Here is a 17927-nt window from a genome sequence, read left to right as displayed (position 1 = left end):
CTCCTCCTGTCCCACTATCATGCTCAGTCCCCACCAGGATTTCAGCACTTCCTCTTTGTTACATTACCCTTGATCATGCCCTACCAGGTCTCCCACCCCCACCTCCCCACCAATTTGGATCGCTTGTTCTCTTGTCCCTGGGTTTGTTAACACCTCTTCCCTTCCCCCCACTTCCCCCTCTCCCATGTCCCCCAAGACTATAACTCTTAACAAGAGTAGAACACCTCATCTTTCTCCTGAGTAGTGCTGGGAGTGGCTGGTGGTTTTGAACTGTGGGCCTTTTGGTTAGCAGCCTATTGTGTAATGACAGCTCCTACAAATATCAGTCTTTACAACTCTTGAGACCAGAAAATCTAGATGGTACTTGGCTGTCATCACCAACTGCTATGAAAAGGATTATGTTGGAATGTCCTGGATAGAGTGGGAGAAAAATGTGGAACAGAACTCAGAATCATAAATGAAATCAGGTTTATTGGTCAGATGGAGACGGGTGGAACCCCCAAGTCTTTTACCCATCAGGTCTGTAACTGAATCCACCTCCATATTAGAATAATCAACTATTTAAAATAAAAGGGTAGCATTTACCCTAGGATCAAAACCAAACCAAACCTACTGCCATAGATTAAATAATGGCTCATAACAACCCTATATAAGGTTTCCAAGGCTTTAAATCTATTGTCTCTTAAAAAATAACAAAACTTTTTTTGAGGCTTTAAATCTCTATGGGAGCAAAGAGCCTCCTTGTCTTCCTCCTTGGAGGTGCTGGTGAGTTTGAATTGCTGTCTTTGTGGTTAATGGCCCAATTTGTAAACAGCTATGCCACCAGGGCTCCTTTACCCAAGGGCAGAGGGTCAGTTAGTTAGCAATGGAAAAGAAACATGGGCAGATAAGTGGTAGTAAGTACATTGGGAGGTTGAAATGGATGAGTTGAAACAAAATGTATAAATTGTTGAATGAAAAGCTGATGATCTGGGCTGTAAACCTTTATCACTTAAATCACAATGAAATTTTTAAATAAAAACAACAAAGAAAGTGAGGCTCACTTAAGGTCACAAAGCTAGTAAGGAAGAGAAATGGAACTTACCTTTACTCCCAACCTCCTGTCCTATGTTCTTTTCAGTGTTTACCATACTAGATCTTAGGCTGAAAGACCTGGTAATTCGAATTCTTAATTTGTTTTTGTTTATTGATTTAGGTGTCACCTTCTTTTAATACTCATTTTTTTTCTTTTTAAATCATTTTATTGGGGCTCATACAACTCTTATCACAATCCATACATGCATCATTTGTGTAAAGCACACTTATACATTCGTTGCCCTCATCCTCAAAATTCGCTTTCCGCTTGGGTTCCTAGAATCAGCTCCTTATTTTCCTTCCCCTCTCTCCCCTCCCTAATGAACCCTTAATAATTTATAAATTATTTTTATCTTATCTTACACTGCCTGGCGTCTCCCTTCATCCACTTTTCTGTTGCCCATCCCCCAGGGAGGAGGTTATATGTAGATCCTTGTGATCGGTTCCCCTTTTCTACCCTCCCCCTCCCCTCCCGGTATCACCACTCTCACCGCTGGTCCTGAGAGGTTCATCTGTCCTGGATTCCCTGTGTTTTCAGTTCCCATCTGTACCGCTGTGCATCCTCTGGTCTAACCAGGTTTGCAAGGTAGAACTGGGATCATGATAGTTGCGGGGAGGAAGTGTTTAAGAACTAGAGGAAGGTTTGAGTTTCATTATTGCTACGCTGGACCCTGAGTGACTCATCTCCTCCCCACTACTCCTCTGCAAGGGATGTCCAGTTGTCTACCGATGGGCATTGGGTCCCCATCACACGCTCCCCTCATTCACAATGATATGATCCCCCCCGCCTTTGATGCTTGAAACCTGGTTCCCTCGGCCCTTCACTATCACACATGTTGATATGCTGCTTCCATGTGGGCTTTGTTGCTTCTGGGCTAGATGGCTGCTTGTTTAAGACCTTTAAGACCCCAGACGCTATATCTCGGGGCACCATCAGCCTTCTTCACCACACTGACTTATGCACACATTCGTCTTCAGTGTTTATGTGGGAAGGTGTTCACACAATGATGGTTTTTGTTCCTTGGTGTCTGCTACCTGATCCCTTCAATACCTCGTGTTCTCACAGGCTGGTGTGCTTCTTCTCTGTGGGCTTTGTTACTTCTGAGCTAGATGACCGCTTGTTTGCCTTCAAGCCTTTAAGACTCCAGATGTGATATCTTTTGATAGCCAGGCACCATCAGCTTTCTTCACCACATTTGCTTATACACACTTCTGTCTTCAGCGATCAAGTTGGGAAGGTGAGCATCATGAAATGACCGTTTATCTGAGCAAGGTGCTCTTGGGAATGCGCGCGAGGGGGCCCAATGTCCACCTGCTACCCTACTACTAAGCCTATAAATATATGCACAAAGGTCTATTTCCCCCATAATCATAAATATATTTGCATATGTACATATCTGTATTTAGACTTCTATGTATACCCTTTGCCTCTTACTCCTTCCCTCCAATTCCTTACTCTTTCCTCCTGTCCCACTACCATGTTCAGCCCCCATTCTGGTTTCAGTAATTCCTCTCAGCTACCTTTCCCTTGGTCACTCCCCGCCAGTCCTCCCATTCCCTCCCTGCCACTGGTCTTGAACCACATGTTCCCTTGTCCCTGGGTTGGCCAACACCCCCTCCCTTCCCCTACCTCCCACACTCTCATGTCCCCCCGTGACCGCTGGTCCCGTTATTTTCTTCTCATATTGTTTGTCCAGCCCATCTTATCTGGGTGGACCTGCAGATATATTAATATGTGCATAAAATTGCGGATGGCTTTGACAGCACTAAACAAAGTGGCACATAAGAACATGATGATGACAGCAGCAACACTGACAAGTTAACAAACAAAAAAGCCACTGATATACAAAATTTAAGAGAAAAAAAAGAAAACAGAAAAAAAAAGCCTGTTTTTTAAAAAAAAAAAAAGCCTGTTAATAGTTCAAGGTCTGTTTGTTGACCTTTAGGAGTGTTTTCCGGATAAGTCTGATGGGGTGTCACATCCTGGCCCCAAAGTCCATCCTTTATACTCCCTTGAGACCTCCTTGCTCTGCTTACCCTGCCACTCCATTGCACTCCCCCAGTGTTTTGCCTCAGTGTGGTGGGGACAGCTCAGTCACATCCCACATTGTGTCTCTGGTGCTGTCCTGTGTAGGGACATGGGTCAGTGTAGGATGTCGCATCTAGCTGTGGGAGCAGCTATATGGTCCTCTCTGTACATTGGGCCCTCTGAGCCGGGCTATCATCCTCTGAGCTTGGTGGGCCCAGGTGTGCTCTGCTCCGTTCTTCCTCCTTCCTTTGCTTCAGCTTCCTTCTGGGTGTGGTAGGTCAGTTCCTTTCCCACACCAGATGATCTATTTTCATTTTCTGTGGTGCTCCCTTCTATGGTGGGGGTCGGGCTGATTCTGGTTAGGGTCTGTGTATGGTCCAGTCTTTTTGTGGATTCCTCCGCGCATTATGTTGCCCTCCTGGTTTGGCGTGTCATGGTGGGGTCTGTATGCACATTCCAGTTTTGTGGGGACACAATACTCTCCCCCTGGGTGGGTTAGTGCCCTGTTCCCCGCCATGCCATCAACTCAATTTCTCCCCACCCCGTTTCTCCCTCCACCTGGCCCCTTTCCCCTTCTTTATGTTGGACTCTCATGTACCTCCCTAGGTGTGGTCTGCCCTCCCTCCAATTGTCTATGCTTCCACCCGTTTGTTGCGAGATAGGTGTTTATTCTTCTATTCCTGGTGTGCTGATTGTACTTACCTCAGGGGCCTCATGTTATACCTGTCCTTTTGAGTTGGCTTACCTCGCTTAACATGATTCCTTCCAGCTCTTCCCACGAAATGACATGTTTCATGTGATCGTCCGTGCTTTTCAGTGCTGCATAGTACTCCACTGTGTGTATGTGCCAGAGTTTACTAATCCACTCATCTATCGATGGAAACTTAGGCTGTTTCCAAGTTAATAGTCAATTTTTAGCTTTTGCTATTTTATGTTGCCATTTGGAAGTAATAGGTTGTTAGTAATTACCATGTTAAAAGAACTACATTGGAAGACCTTATTAAGAATAATTTCGGTCTATTTTCTTTTGACCCTGTGGTTTATGAAATCATCAGATAATTGCTCTCCCTTAAGGGTGTGGTAAATTTTGCTGATTTTTCAGAAAACCCTGTGTTCCACTTAAGTGTGCAATTTAGTATAGGGTAGGGTAGGTAGTAAATGACTCACCATATTAATTAGCACATTTCCCCCCCAATGAGGGTGTGTGTGTGTGTGTGTGTGTGTGTGTGTGTGAGTGACACAAGTATTGAAAGGGGCAGGATCTACGTGACTCAATGATGAATTTAGCTGGGCTGCTATCCACCAGGTCATCAGTGAAAACACCAGCAGCTCTTCAGGAGAAAGGTGGGGCTTTCTACTCCCATAAATAGTTACAGTCTTAGAAACAATAAAAGAGGACATTTCTACCCTGCTTTATAATTATAGGGTTGCTATGAGTCGGCATCAACTCGATGGCAGTGAGTGTAATTTGGCTTTTGGTTTGGATCAATTGACTGTTCTTTATTCTGCTGGTAGGATGGTCAGAAGGAAAAACCATGTGTGTTCTGACTGTCTCCCCCTATCCCCACCTCAACCCTCTTTTTTCCCTCTCACTGTCCCTTGGCATCAAAAAAAGAAAAACTTTCCCCGAACTCTTTAGCATTACTCCTTTTGGAGGAGAAGGTATATTTTTGCCTTAACCGAGATAAGCATTTTTACTTGCAAGGAATATGGAGAAGATGTGGGAGAGTCAACTAAAAGTATCTGTCAGATGACTAATGCACTTTTCTAAAGGTAATTGGTAACATCTCCATACATTTATGCTTATTCTTTGAAATTGCAGTTCCGGGGTTACCCATGAATAAGTTTCTGTTGCTCAGAATTAGAGGATTTAGTAAAAGTATTATTTTCTGGGTCCTAGTCTAGATCTTCAGAATCTTCGGAGTTGGGACCAGGGAATCTGCATTTGTTTTAAACAGCTTACGAGGTGACTTTTTCTTTATGGGGCTAAATTTGAGAATTTCTGTATAGAGTATAGTGAAACCTATATTTTTAAAGTAGGTATAAATATGAAAAATATTGCTGGCTAACAGTTGCCATGCCATATCTGACATTTTCTTAAAAAACAAAACTGCAAAATCTTCTTTTCCAATTCAGTTAAATAAACCCAAAGAAGAAAGCATTCATCCCTCCTGTATAGGGAGAAGGAATTGTTAACACCAGTCACCATTTTAATTGTGTATATTTTATTTGGTATAAATTCTTACAGATCTCTGTGTGTTTTATGTTTGACCATATTTGAGGGGGCCTCAAAACGTTTATGGAATAATGGAATCAAAAGATCTAGACCTTTTCTTTTTTAAATCATTTCATTGGGGGCTCATACAACTCTTATCACAATCCATACATATATCCATTGTGTCAAGCACATTTGTACATTCATTGCCATCATCATTCTCAAAATATTTGCTTTCCACTTAAGTCCCTAGCATCAGCTCCTCATTTTTTGATCCAGACTTTTTCTATGAACTTTTTGAAGCTAACCTTATATCCATAAAACGTACACACAGAGCACACGCATATACATATGCTTGTGTATACATGTCCATACACCAGGTTAGATGTATGCATATGTGCATGATAAGATATATACATATATTTATGCATATAAAGGTATAAAGCGCTCTGATGGTGCTGGATAAGGGTTGGGTTGCTAATCCTAAAGTTGGGGATTCAAACTGACCAGGTGCTGTGTGACAGACAGAGCTATCTGCTCCTTTAAACATTTATAGCCTCAGGAATCCTATGATAGCAGAATCAACTTGATTGCCATGGGTTTTGGATTTCTTATGTACTTATTCACACACATAGTACATGTATGTGTGTATAAGATAACACACATATACTTTCTTCTTAATGGTTTATTATTCCATTGTATGAATATGCCATTAGCTTAGGCAGTTCTATTAATTCTCCTCCCCTTCTTAATTTTTTTGCTGTAATATATTGTAACAAATGCTTTTAAGTAAATACCTGTCTTTGATTATTTCCATAGTATGAAATATGCACAGTTGTCATTTTGCTTGATTGTCCTCCAGAAAGATACCTTTCTAATTGTTGCTAATCTGATACCTCATTGTTTTAATTTATATCATTATTAATGTAGAAAGATATAATTTCATATGTTTGTTAGTCTGGGTAGACTATAGAAATTCATAAACATGCAAATGTATATGAGAGAGCTTTATAGCATCCCAACCCAGTCCAGTCAAAGGCCATAAGTTGATATTAGCCCATGTGTCCGATACCAATCTATAAAGTCCTCTTCAGACTCACAGAACACATGCAATGATGCCGAATGCAGGACGATCACATCCCAGTGGGTAGAAAGTCTTTGGATCCAGTTGCATCAGAAACATCTCCGTGCTGGCAGGGGTCTCTATATGGCTCTTTGCATACAGGGCTGCATCAGGGTGGGCCCATGTGTCTTGTCAGCTGCTATGTCTCCCAGGGAGGTCAGCAGAGAGAGGGAGGTGCTTCCCGCCTCCAAAGAGGAAGTGCCAGATTTTCCAGAAATCTAGGCAGAAGGCCGTATCCATACAGAAGCCTCATTGGCTATGATCTGATTGACAGACTAGACTCCATCCCTTCACTTGTAATCTGCAGTTTGACATCAGATTTGGTGACTGCCACAATATGTAAAGTCCCCAGACTTAGATTCTTGCAGCATTTTACCATGGGTGGGACTCAGGGAGGTGAGGCAGAGGATGTATTTTCTGGGTGTGGGCTCTTGGGCTTTGTCCCTGGGCAGGTAAGTGGTGGTCCTCCGGACTACTTCCCCTTTTCACTTGCTTCCCCCTTTTCATTCCCACCCCTGCTGCCACTGCATCCTTGCTTCTGTTGCCATTCTGTTCCTCCAGCCTCTGCTCTCAGTGCCAGCAGCAACAGGTATAGAAGTGGTAGCTGCAAGTAATGTTGAGGGCAAGCAAAAATGGGCTCTCAGTAAGGTGTTCTTTTACCCCCACTAGTTTTTAATATGGTGTTTATGCAATGTCTTGTCTCACAGACTGTAACATGGACATAAGTGACACATACCTGCACTGCTTTTAAGGTTTTAATATCTTTTAAAGTGCATTGTGTTATATTAAGTAAGCATATATTTGGAGTGTATTTTAAGAGCAAACTAATTTTGTAGTCTATTTAGTTTGGAAAATAATTCCTCCCGTTAAAAATAACAAAAAAAGACATGTCCAAAATATAATAATTCAGTTTATAATTAAGCTGTTAGTGCAAGAGGAAACTAACTTTGAAAACATACCGTGGTACCACTATGTAGTATAAAGGGCTACAATCCTTATTATCTTGGCCTTATAAATAAGGCTATTTAATTTTAAATATTTCATGCAGTTTCTAATCTCATTGCAAAAATTTCCTGTATACCGGTATTTTTAATAACATTTCTATTTACTTAAAAAACCATACTTTATTTTTTTTCTTTGCTTTAATTTTTGAAAACCATAATTTGTATCTAATATAATTAAAATTTTGTTACTGGGATTTCAATGTTCTAAAACTACAGATATATTTCAACATTATAGCTTTTAAAAAAAAACCAAACATTTTATTGGGGATCCTTAAAGCTCTTAATCCATACATCAATTGTATCAAGCATATGTACATACGTTGTCATCATTTTCTAAACATTTACTTTCTATATGAGCCATTGGTATCAGCTCTTTTTTCCCTTCCCCTTAAATCAATGATAAATTATTATTATTTTCATATTTTACATGAATCGCTGTCTCCCTTCACCCAGGTTTCTGTTGTTAGCCCCCCTGGGGGCAGGGAGGGGTGTGCACAACATTATAGTCTTTTTGTTTCTCTCATGCTAAGTGATGAACTACCTTCTGAAATGTTTATGTCCATGGCTAGAATTTGTTTTTCAGTTTTAGTTGTTAGACTTTAAAGAATCCTTGAGTTCTGGACATGGTTGCTTGTTTAGCGAGCAGGCATGATACCTGTTTTATGGATGAAGGAATTTATATCCAGAGATAGTTTTTCAAAACTCAATAACAAAATGGTAGTTTGGGGGGGAAGAATTGTAGCTTACACACTTTATAATATAGAAAATAACAAAATTCTGATTGATTTTCAGGAAAGATCAAGAATCACATTACTCTATTTAATAGCTAAGTAGGGCTTTTAAAAAGATTATTGATGATACCAAATACTTTTATTTGAATGTAGAAGCTATTTCTCTTTATTTTGTGTTTCTACAGATCATTGTTTAACAGATCGCAAAATCAACATTTGTGCAAAATTCTCACATGGATGAGTACAGAAATTCTAGTAATGGCAGCACAGGCAACAGTTCAGAGGTAGCAGTAGAACATTCTGCTGATTTCAATACTGAGATTATGAATGTTACGGAAATGGAACAGTCACCAGATGGCTCTCCCAATGTGAATGCAACTACAGAGGAAAATGAAATGGCAAATGCTGTGGACCTTCCAGTGATAGAAACTGAAGCAAACTTCCCTCCGGAATATGAAAAGTTTTGGAAAACTGTAGAAAGTAATCCTCAGGATTTTACAGGCTGGGTCTGTTTGCTTCAGTATGTAGAACAGGAGGTTAGTAACTATTTAAATGGGATTGGAAGGGACAGGAAACTAAAACAATATCCTATGAGGACTTAATTTGTTTTTTAATTAAAAATATCTTTTTTATAACTATAAAATTAAGTTGAATAACTTTAGAGACATACATTTTGGTTTGAAAAGTAACTTAACAATTTTTACATTGGAGAAAATCAATATTGATAATTGAAACCAAATATTTTGCAATAATTGTATGAGTGTAAACTTACTGAAATAAAAAGTTAATTCACTTTCTTGATAGAATTAGTTTATTTTGTTTCAGAGGATAAAATGGTCAAAGGGCTGCTGGGTGTGTGTGTGTATTTGTGTGTATTTTTAAGTCTGCCACCAATTTTATGAGATAAATATATATGAAAATGATATAATTTTTGTGGTAAAAAAATTACAAGCTATCTAAACTTTTTGTTTTATTTTCATTAGAATCACTTACTGGCTGCCAAGAAAGCATTTGACAGATTTTTCATACATTATCCGTATTGCTATGGTTATTGGAAAAAGTATGCAGATCTTGAAAAGCGACATGACAACATTAAACAATCAGATGAGGTACGTACAACACTGAATAAAGTTATCCCCACTAGGTACTGTAAGCCAAATGGTAACAAAAGTCTTTTTTTTTTGGCTGGCAGTACCTACCATTTATGGTCAAACAATTTTATAGGGTATTTTATTTGCATTTGTCACTCTTGTGGCATTTGTAGCTAATATTTTCTCTCTTTGTTGGCAGGTGCGTTAAACCTCTACAGTTTGTCAAGCTTTGCAGTGCAAGCCTCTGTATTACACTGCAGCTTAACAAGTAGGGCAGGGCTTTTCTCTCACTTACATTTATTTCTCATTTTCCAAACAATATAGTTGGTTTGCTAGTCACATTTGCTACGTCTTATTGCATTTTTGGTCAGACGCTGTCATTGATGCTCTAATGGGTCTGTGCCCTTTGGTCTGTAACCCAAAGCCTGCCCACACAACCCGGTCAGAATGCAGGGACTGCTGCGCTTTGAAGATCAAGACTCTGCACGTGGGGATCAGAACATTGCCATGTTCTATCCAACCTCCACCCAAATGGTAATGGTAGATTATTTAAACAAAATTCCAGTAATTAGTATTTCTAAGGTTCACCGGATAACACAGTGTTGCCTCTCTGTTAAGAAATAATTAAATATTTGAAGTACAGTTTTTGTTTTCTTCTTAGGTTTATCGTCGGGGGCTTCAGGCAATACCTCTTAGTGTTGATCTTTGGATACATTATATAAACTTCTTAAAAGAAACTTTGGACCCTGAGGATCCTGAAACTAACAGTACCATAAGAGGGTATGTGAAGCATTTGTACTTGAATGTATTTTGAAAATTGTAATTCTGTCAGGTATTCTGATTAACTACTTGTGAATGCTAAACTGGAATTGAACTTTTAAGAGTTTCTTTTCAGTATTTAGAATTACACATATAATAAATATATGCATTCTTACAAAAACACAAATAATCTCGTCCCATGCCCCTTTCCTATGTCCCGATCCAACTCACCTCATGGTTAACAGCTTAATATGTATTTTTTTCAGGACTGCTATATATTTGCATACACAAAGAAGTAGATAACTGTGTGTACTTTATAAATATGGTTCTTTGACGTTTTTATTGAACAGTGTTTTGAAATTCCTCTTCATATATATATTTTTAACTATTGTTAGTTTCAAGTAACTATTTGGTTAAGTATAGGAAATAATCAGTGTGACAGTGAACATTTCTGTACAAGTCAATATAGAGAGTATGTTAGAAATGGAACTTCTGTCAAAGAGAATATACAGCTAAGTTTTGTTAAGACTGGCATTGGGGATACATTCGCCTACTGACTGAAAAGTCAGCTGTTTGAAACTACCAGCAATCTCTGCACGAGCAAGACAAGGCTTCTACTCCCATAAAGATTACATTCTCAGAAACACATGGGGGCAATTCTACCGCATCCTATAGGGTCACAAAGAGTCAGCATTGACTTCATGGCTGTGAGTTTTTGAGTTTCTTCTTTTGATGTTATAATTCACTAGAATGACTCAGAGAACTCAGGAATGTGCTGTACTAGGCTACAGTCTATTATAACAAAAAGGATATACATGAAGGGTGTGTAGAATGAGGTCTGGAGGGGTTCTTAATATGTAGCCACAAAAAAGAATATGCCACTCTCCCATGTGCAGTAAGACCATGGAGATTCATGAATTTCCAGAGCTCTTACTGTAGGGTTAGGAGTGGTCTCAATATGCAATTAAAACTATAGCCTCTCTTCTCTGAGGTCTGATGATATCACTTGGTGGTCTTTCTGGCATAGTCAGTCCCCACCCAACATGACTTATAAGTCCTCAAGTGTGATCTACAGTTCTTATCAAAGACATTTCAGTCATTGGAGAAATTCCAAGATTTTAGAGATTATTTCTCGGGAACCAAGGATCAAGACCAAATTTTTTAGGTAAAGTTCTTTACTCATAGGTACCAATTTTAAATTCCACAGTGTATAAAAAGTCCTTTTCTTCAATCGTGTCAAATTTTCCCCCTTTATTTTAACTTACATATAACTCTTAGATTACATCTTTTGCATGCCCATCTTTTCATGTTTTAAAGTAATTTTGCATTGTTTGTTCATGTCATTTGCTCAGGTTTCTATTGGATTATCTTTTACTCATTAATTACAGAAGAAATTTCTATAGTTTTATTGTTAACTATTGTATCAAAGTATATATGTAGGATTTTTTAAAGTTAGTGTTAAACTGCTTATAACAAAACTTAGTGTCTTCTCCTTTCCAAAGTCTACTTTGAAATATTTCAGCTGTTTCTTAATGGAATTTTCTAATGCTTATATTATCTATGTTGCTTTCTGTGTCAGTTGTAGGTTTTTTGCATATACTGTGGTAAATGAAAATTCACCACACTTTTGCTTTATCTTTCACTTTCTCCATCTTTCCAATATAGCTGTTAGGTTTCATTAAATCTATCTCATGTGTGTTTACTTAATTTGATTGTATAAATATTTTTTTACAGCTGAACTGTATCATGTACCCTCATTACTGTCCATTTGTATTCCTTGAAGTTGATTGCCCTATTCCCCTCTTTTTCCTGTTTGCCTAGTTTTCTTGAACATTAAAGTTTTCTAAACCATTCAGCTGTCTTCTAAAAGGCTATAAATACAGGTTTCTACATAATCCTATCAGTCAGATTATTTACAAATTCCTGATTTCCCTCTTCCTTGAAGTTCTCTTTTTGGGAGCCTTTTCTGCTTTAATCTGGACTGGTTTGTAGCTTTCTTCTGCTGTGTAGCTGTTGTCTTGAGATTTATTTTTATTATTCTGGGAGATGAGTTTACTTCTAAGTTTTTAGGCCCTGTTTATTTAGTTCTTACTTTTTTCTTGGTTCATGCCAAGAAAGGGATACATCCTAAAACTTTCTTGTATATAAGATATTTGGCAGCGGCCAAAAAAAAACCCCAACATTTTGGGTACAAAATTTTCATTTGGTGATTTGGCTATAGAATTTTGGGTTGAAAATAATATTTCATAAGAGCTTTGAAGGTACTCTCCATTCTTTTTTTTTCTCTCTCGTTTTTTTTAGTTGTTTTATTAGGGGCTCGTACAACACATCACAATCCATACATACATCAATTGTATCATTCACTATGATAAGATTCTTTGTTCTGATGATGCCTGATGCCTGATCCCTTCGACACCTCGTGATCACACAGGCTGGTGTGCTTCTTCTATATGGACTCTGTTGCTCTGAGCTAGATGGCCGCTTGTTTACTCTCAAGCCTTCAAGACCCCAGACGCTATATCTTTTGATAGCCGGACACCATCAGTCTTCCTTGCCACGGCACTCTTGGGTGGATTTTGGGTGCCTACTGTTCTCCATTGCCCTACAAATTGAGTGTTAACAATTTAAGCTCTGATACTTTTCCCTTCAGCAAATTTGGATTTTGTTATTGTCATCTTTGGATCACACACGCTGGGATGCATTTATGATGTGGACTTGGTTGACTGGCTTAGATGACTGCTTGTTTGAATACAAGCCTTTAAGGCCCTAGGCGCTATTCCAATTGATAGCCAGGCACCAATCTGCTTTCTTAACCACACTTTGCAATTGCAGCACCCTCATCTTCATGATCTCTTCATGAAGACAAGTGTTGAGCAGGGCCATGTTATAAAAAATAACTGTTCTTGGATAGGGGCTAGAATTAAGTGGGAACCCAAAATCCATCTACTTGTCTATGGGTTATGAGGTTATGAACAACTCTGGTGATCATGTTGTGACAAGAACAACAACAAAAATTGTCAGTCAACCCCCTGAGGTAAGGCGATTGCATTGCTAACATAAGTTATCCAATGACACAGAATATAAGGTACTGTTAGGAGAAGTTCACGCGAGTATAGTTGAGCTGTGAACCATAATCCATGAGTTGTTGCTTTGTACAGAATAATTTCTTGATTGAGCTTGGTTTACATTGAGCCATGGGGGCTGGTGGATTTTCAGTCTTTTATAGATTTCTGAGCTTTATACTGTAAGACAAGCCAAGAATATATCAATAATGTATTTTCTTCTATTCATAGTTTTTTAAAATCATTCATTCACCTGCCATTTAATTTGTATCTATTGTGAGATAGAGGTTCACCTTTTGATTACTTTCCTATTGAATAGTGTATCACATGCTCAATTTTTTTCATAAATCATTTTATTGGGGGCTCTTAAAGCTCATAAAAATCCATACATCAATTGTATCAAGCTTATTTGTACATATGTTGCCATCATCATTTTCAAAACATTTTCTCTCTACTTGTACCAGCTCTTCTTTTTTCCCTTCCTCCCCCACCCTCACACCCTTGTGACACCTTGATAAGTTATAAATTATTATTACTTTCATATCTTACACCAACTACTGTCTCCCTTCACCCACGTTTCTGTTGTTCGTCCCTCTGCGATCGGATGAACAGGGTGTTAATATGTCCATCATTGTGATCACTTACCCTCTTCTCCCCACATACTAAATTGTTACATAGCCATTTGTCTGTTTTGTTTTCCTAGACATTGTTTTATTGATCTCATTTTCTTTTTTTTTTTTTTTTTTTCGTCAAAAATCGTTTATTTTCTGCGTTCATCCTCTTTCCGGGAAGCAGGAAAATGATGGCGCATTCTTAGTAGTCACCTGACAAAAATGATCCATTATTCTTACAATTAAAAAATTAATGCTGTGATTACAAAAAACATTCCATTAATATTTACATAATATATTTTAAATCTTGTGGTTTCCAAGGATTAACATTTAGTCATGCCTGTCAAGGACTAGAAGACAGTGGCTGAGAAGTAAGCCCCTCATAAAAGACATCTAAATAATATACTTAGGATGACTAATATGAAGGATTAAACTATCATACAGCTTTCCTGAGAGGAAAGAATTGCAGTTTCTAAAGTGCATTCACTTCTGACATCTCAATTCCTGACTTCAGAGGTTGAAGATTATGTACCTCTGTGGCGCACTTGGGACACGTAAAGTACATGTCAAATAAGAAACTACTCTTAATGCAGTAATAACAGAAGATATGCTCACACCCTATGGTATGAGGCATGATGGGCCACTCTCCACACAGAGAGCATTCTTTGCCACTGGTGCCTAAAGTCTCGTCATTATTATGAGCACCAGTAAGAGGGATGCACCATGAAGATAGCTTGGCTTTCAACTTCTGGATATTAATAAGTGGTAAGAGAAAAATAAGAAACTCTGCAAAACCATGCCAGAGAAGTTCCCTATTCATATACTCAAAGCCAACTGCACGCATGTTTTGGGGCTTGCAAAATACAGACCGAATGCCTAGTAGACGTTCTGTCAATGTTGCAAACTTTCCTCTTTGAAGGAAAATCAAGAAATTAATCAGCTCACCTAACTTCAATAGTCCAACTACAATATTCACACAGTGCTTGACTTTCCAGAATGATGCAAAATGGTGGTTTCGAAACAAATCATAGCACCGTTCTTCTAGCCACTTCCCTCCAATTGTACAAATAGCATACCAGAGCTTCTGATTCTTACTGGGTGGGTGATATCTCAGGTTTGGGTAAAAATCATTTTTGTACTGAATATTCAAAACTGTCTGCCCCACAGTGGCATTTTTGGAGTAGATGGTGAATCTCCACAAGAAAACCCACAAGAATGCTTTTACTTCTGGTTCAAAGCGGGATAACAGCCCTGGCTTAAATCCATGAAAGCACTGAGTAAACTGGGACCAAACTAGTTGCTCCAGGGCTTTGTTCAGTTCAAGTGCATCCAGCTGACTTATTCTTAGCACTCTGTTCGTGCTTTGTGGATTCTCTTCTTTGGAAGCCATGTTTCTGAAGGTCTCCATACATATCAACCACCTTCTGGGGAGATCTTACCTTTCCCCCCTTCTTGCAGCTGCCTCAAGACTTGAGATCCTACAGCAAAGGAGATTTTTGCTGCTGCAAATCTCTCTGTGAAATTCTTGTGTCATACTTGCCAGGAGCTTAGGTGTGTGCGAAACGCCCACGGTCCACGTAACTTTTTCTGAAACATTCTCGGGAAAACTTGGCTTTTCCTAGCAGAACCTGGTATCCCCCACGCTTCGATCTCATTTTCTAATATCAGGCCAGTGCCATACTTCTACTCATTTAGCTTTCCATTTTCTTTTGATAGCTTATATGCAAATGCCTGTTAAATTGTCCTTTTTGAAAATATAATTCCCACATTTTCTGCCAGATGAATATTAGACTTTGTTGTTTCTATTCTATCCAAAATTTATTAGCGCTTTTGATTGGGATTATGATACAGATATAGATTAATTTAGGGGTTGTAGTTTTATGTGGCTTAAAACTTCTTGACTTCTAAGTGTTTATTTTAAAAATACAAAAGTTCATAGAAAAATTCCATTAGCTTTTAATTTCATTTTTCATCAACTTTATAAACCATCCTTGTATGTGCTTCTATAAATTCCAACTTGTTTTAGTTGCCTTCTGCCTTAAGTAAATATATTTAAACCTTGCAAGTTGAACAAATACCTCCATGTCTACTGTGTTACTTTTCTGTTTTACTTGGTAATTTTTATGTAATGAAAAGTTACACAGAAAGTACATTTATCTATTTTGTTACTTTATTTACCCCTTTTCTTAAAGCAATTGTTTGATGCTTTATATTCATTCTACTTTTTAATCCCTATTTTGTAAGGGAAGCAGTTGAATATAATTTGAATTTATTGTTATAGTTTAGATTTAAGTAATTTTTAAAGTGATTTTACCTTGGAAAGATAACTTAGCAGTATTTAATTTTGCAGAACTTTTGAGCATGCTGTTCTAGCTGCAGGAACAGATTTCCGATCTGACAGACTGTGGGAAATGTATATAAACTGGGAAAATGAACAAGGAAACCTAAGAGAAGTTACAGCTATCTACGATCGTATTCTTGGTATTCCAACACAGCTCTATAGTCATCATTTTCAGAGGTAGGTGGAAAAATCAGATTTTGGGGGCTTATTCAGATAATTGAGGATTATAATTCATAAAATGTTATATAAGATTTTTTTACACTTAAAAAGTAACTTGTTCAATAGTTACAATTTAGATATATATTTTTTACATTGTTGCATGTGCTTCAAACTGTTTAGAAAGTTTATATTTTTTTGTTAGTATTTTCTTTTTACTTCATAGGTGAGAGGAATTTGTTTTTTTTTATCTGATTATCTGCATAATGAAGTAATGACAAAACTGGAACTAAATTTAATTATTTATCCTGTTAAATTAAAACAGTGGATGGAACACTGTAGGTGCTTATTTAAAACTTAATTTACAAAAAATGTTCTTGTGATTCATATAATACCTTACATCCAAAACAGTGAAGGATATATTTTATTTACTAAGCTCCAGCTATATTCAAAGACAGTCCGGTGGCACTGTGATTTTAAGCAGCTAACTGCAATGTTGGCAGTTCTACAATAGAAAGATCTGCTTCATTAATTATTTACATTCTTAGGAAACCCTTTACAGGGCCACTCTTAGTTGGAATTGACTCGATGGCAGTGGGCCTGATTTGGTTTGGGGTTCCATATTCAAGGAATCCTTCCTTGGTGGTATAAACAGTTAAGCCCTTGATTACTAATTGAAAGAGTGGTAGTTCAAATCCACTCAGAGATTCTTTGGAAGAAAGACCTGATGATTTACTTACATAAGATCATAACCATTCAAAACCCTCTGGAAAACCAAAAGCATGAGATGGTGCTTGGCTATCACTGCCAACTGCTCTGAAAGGAATAATAATAGAAGGTTCTGCATAGAACAGGAGAGAAATGCAGAACAAAACACAAAGTCATAAAAATGACCAGGCTTACAGATTCCTTAGAGACTGATGGAACCCTTGAATCTATGACCCTAAATCACCTTGGTTCTGCAACTGAATTCACCACTATGGCTCAATTTTCAGCCAATTAATAGTCTATAAGGGGAACAGTAATACTAGGAAAATATGCATACCTTAGAATAATCAACCAGTAGAAATGAAAGAGCAGTGTTTAGCCCAAGACAAAATTCAGAAGGCTTAGGACAAGATGAGGACAGGAAACATACTGGGAAGAAGTGGAATATATAATGCAGCATTGTGAGCATTGCAAATTAGATGAAACAAAAAATGTAGGAATTGTTGAATGGAAAACTAATCTAGGGTTTTCCACTTAATTCACAGTGAAAAACTTAAAATAAGAAAAGGAAAAACAAAAACCCTGTAGAGTATAATTTTACTCTGAAACACATGAAGTCAGTGTGAGTTAGAATTCATTCAGTTGGTTTGGCTTTTGGTTTCTGTATTCATATTCAGGCATTCAAGTTGATTCTATTTTCATTTCTTCATTATTTTTCTGTTACAAATCAGTATTGTTTTGTTTAGTCTGCATTGTTAAAACAGATAATCCTTTGTACACATTTTCCATGTTGTTTACTTTATATCACTGATAGGACATGGAAAATCTTTTAGTTCAAGAAAACATAAGGACTGGAAAAATTTTTAGCTCATTGTATTAGTCTAGGTACTTTAGTGAAACAAATCCACAGCAACTCATGTATAAGAGAGTTTTATGTAAAGAAAGTGTGCATCACAAAAACATCCCAACCCAATGCTGCCCAAGCCCACAAGTCCAACATTAACCCATTAACCCAACACCAGT

The 17927-nt window shown here is 37.9% G+C and overlaps 2 protein-coding genes across 6 annotated transcripts in view; one reads left to right on the top strand and one right to left on the bottom strand.

The window, feature by feature from the left end:
• PRPF39 (pre-mRNA processing factor 39) overlaps positions 1-17927 on the top strand; it is a 49766-nt gene that overhangs the window by 10799 nt on the left and 21040 nt on the right. The window contains exons 1-5 of one of the 5 annotated variants that reach the window (XM_045287707.1): positions 9254-9285; positions 9467-9535; positions 9639-9801; positions 9929-10047; positions 16050-16217. In XM_045287707.1, the coding sequence (XP_045143642.1) occupies positions 9715-9801; positions 9929-10047; positions 16050-16217 (374 nt within the window). In that variant the 5' untranslated portion in view covers positions 9254-9285; positions 9467-9535; positions 9639-9714. Of the gene's footprint in view, positions 1-8361; positions 8713-9159; positions 9802-9928; positions 10048-16049; positions 16218-17927 lie in introns of those variants that run through there. The other 4 variants (XM_004698560.4, XM_045287706.1, XM_045287705.1 and 1 more) reach the window with 4 other exon arrangements.
• Positions 14146-15334, bottom strand: LOC101639694 (peroxisome biogenesis factor 2). Its single transcript, XM_004698559.3, has 2 exons — positions 15139-15334; positions 14146-15103 (listed from the first exon to the last, which is right to left on the bottom strand). Exon 2 carries the CDS (start codon positions 15087-15089, stop codon positions 14172-14174), a length of 918 nt encoding a protein of 305 aa, XP_004698616.1. The 5' UTR covers positions 15090-15103; positions 15139-15334; the 3' UTR covers positions 14146-14171.

This window comes from Echinops telfairi, unplaced genomic scaffold, assembly GCF_000313985.2.
Source record: "Echinops telfairi isolate 266 unplaced genomic scaffold, ASM31398v2 ScPeMD7_18;HRSCAF=68, whole genome shotgun sequence".
In the NCBI taxonomy this organism is placed as follows: domain Eukaryota; kingdom Metazoa; phylum Chordata; class Mammalia; order Afrosoricida; family Tenrecidae; genus Echinops; species Echinops telfairi.
Note: the sequence above shows the minus strand (reverse complement) of the source record. Positions and strands in the feature narration are given on the sequence as shown.

Bases quoted from the DNA above. Each gene is read 5' to 3' on its own strand.
- LOC101639694 (XM_004698559.3), bottom strand. From the start codon at position 15,089: ATGGCTTCCAAAGAAGAGAATCCACAAAGCACGAACAGAGTGCTAAGA.